This window comes from Pteropus medius, unplaced genomic scaffold (genome assembly GCF_902729225.1).
Source record: "Pteropus medius unplaced genomic scaffold, Ma_sr-lr_union100, whole genome shotgun sequence".
In the NCBI taxonomy this organism is placed as follows: domain Eukaryota; kingdom Metazoa; phylum Chordata; class Mammalia; order Chiroptera; family Pteropodidae; genus Pteropus; species Pteropus medius.
Window position 1 is genome coordinate 27,993,871 of NW_024342471.1, and position 2,390 is coordinate 27,996,260.

At 62.1% G+C, this 2,390-nt stretch overlaps 1 protein-coding gene across 1 annotated transcript in view; it reads left to right on the forward strand.

Moving 5' to 3' along the window:
* MYT1 (myelin transcription factor 1) overlaps positions 1 to 2,390 on the forward strand; it is a 49,481-nt gene that overhangs the window by 31,561 nt on the left and 15,530 nt on the right. Inside the window, exons 12-13 of the mRNA XM_039864918.1 lie at positions 648 to 859; positions 1,323 to 1,583. Coding sequence (XP_039720852.1) covers positions 648 to 859; positions 1,323 to 1,583 — 473 coding nt within the window. The remainder of the gene's footprint in view (positions 1 to 647; positions 860 to 1,322; positions 1,584 to 2,390) is intronic.

The following is a 2,390-nucleotide window of genomic DNA, read 5'->3' on the forward strand; positions in this document are numbered from 1 at the left end:
GGAAACGTGTCTGGGACGGAGGAGCCCCAGGGCACGTGGGACTGGAACCTGCGTCTCCTGCTGGATACGCCCCCGAGCGGTGGTGACCATCTCCTCCATGTTAATGATAAAAATACCGCCCGATACAGCTGCCGGCTGGAGGAAACCTTTCCCACGTGCTGGCACAGGCACCAGCTTGACTAGATCTGGAAATTTATTGGTGATGCTCAGATTACTCGGAAATATGCCTGAGAGTGATTTTATGGCTACAGCACAATCACTAGAAAAGATAACAGTTTATGCCTTCGTCCGTCATGTTTATTTGAATAACTATGTTACTTTATCAAAGCAGAGACTATGGTGGGGTCACCAGCCTTTGAAATGTTGTGACTCAAGTGTCCTACCCGGATGATATTCCAAACACTCACCCTGTTTACAGAATTCTTTAGTCTTCCAGTAACTGTTCGCTGGTAGACAGCAGCTGTTTTTGTTTGAAATGTCAGAGATGCTAGAATATCTTTGGAGGATTTCACTCTTTCTGCACAAATTTTGCTCAGGCCAGAGATAGCCTCCTCAATGCCCGAAGCCCACCTTCCATGTGGCTGTGTCCTGTGTGCTCCCAAAGTCCCCCCGTGTCTGCTGGTCGCCTCCCTTTCCGGTCTATACAGCCTGGTGTTGTTCCCTTTTTGCAGCCAAACCTTTCCCAAGGGGCTCTCCCCCCAGGCACAGCTCCTGCACCCCATCCCCTCCTGCAGGCTTCGACTACACGCATGACGCCGAGGCTGCGCACATGGCCGCCACCGCCATCCTGAATCTGTCCACGCGCTGCTGGGAGATGCCCGAGAACCTCAGCACGAAGCCGCAGGAGGCGCCCCGCAAGGTCAGTGGGGCGCCCGCGAGGAGGCCCCTCTGAGGCAGAGGTGGGGTGAAGGGCCTTGCAGTCGGGACCACGTGGCCCCTGAGTGGAGCATGCTCAGTGACACCCGGGTCTGGCTGCTGATGGTCATTCTCATCTTCCCTCCCTCAGCCATGGCCCCAACACCCAGGGAGCTGTGTGCTGTGCCTAAGAGGGACGGGCGCACATACGTGTTCCCTTGCAGCTCTGGGTCTGAGGGTCGTGTACCTGCTCTCGCCTGAGCGTGCTCATTGGAGAGCCTGGTCACAGTGTTGGGAGCATCCAAGGAGGGGTGGTGACCCCTCCGCTGAGGCTCAGGAACCCCCGGAGGCCATCGTCCCCCTGGTCGGAGGAGGGGCTGCCTGGACGTCTGCAGTGCTGACTTCAGCCCCAGGAGGCACGTGTGGCGGCGCGGTCACGCACGCGGGTCTCCCTTTTGCCACCGCAGGTCGCGGACATCGAAGTGGACGAAAACGGGACACTGGACCTGAGCATGCACAAGCACCGCAAGCGGGACGGTGCCCTCCCTGGGGGCAGCAGCAGCCCCGGCGTCAGGCCCCCCGACGCCCCCCCGCGCCGGGACAGCGGCAGCACCCCCAGCGGCTCCATGACATCGCCGCAGCCCAGCCAGGCCTCCCGCCAGGACGAGTGGGACCGGCCCCTGGACTACACCAAGCCCAGCCGCCAGCGGGAGGGGGAGCCCGAGGAGGTGGGTGCTGGGCCGCCGGGCAGGGGCGGCTGCACATCTGGGGCTGGCGTCCGTGCATGAGCTGTTCCGGGCAGAGCTGGGGTCCTGTCCGTTTTCATGCAGGTCCTGTACCCTCTGGGCAGCTGGGACTTAGCCCACCCCCTTGGAGGGCTCTTCGCCCTTGGGCCATGCTGTGTCCTTGTCTGGACGAGAGAGGTGGCCTTGTCAACTGCACAGATGAGGAGGCCCTGGGCAGGGGAGGAGGGGGCTTCTTCCGGACCCCACAGGGGGACGTGGGACTGGCTCTGAGTTCCTTGGCTTTGCGGGCCTCCTACCCACCTGTTGTCCAGATAGGGACACCCAAACTCTGGCGGCCCCTCACTGTCCCCAAGGTGCTCCAGGCTGCCTTGGTCCTTGGACAGAGGCAGGAGGAAACTCCTGGCCTCAGGAGCCCCATGGCGGGCGGCGCCGAGCCCTGAGACCAGCGCGGCCGCCGAAGAGAGAAAAGCCGGCACCTGAGCTGGGCCTGTGGTCTGCGGACGCGGGCGGCCTCTGTCCAGTCACCGCTCCCACTGGGAGGGGCTCACTGACGGCTTTTCCCAGAGAGCTGTGTGCCCAGAACAATAAAGTCCCATGTGAGGCGTCCCAGGCCCCTGGTGACCTCTGCAAAGTCCCCTCCCCTGCCACCAGGAGGGCAGGTCCCTGTGGGGGAGGAGGTGGTGGGAACCGGTGCCTCTGAGAACCCACCGCCTCCGAGGCTCCGTCCTCCTGGTGAGCCAGGCGCCCTCTGCACGTGTCACACACACCTCACTTTACAGAGGAGCGGAC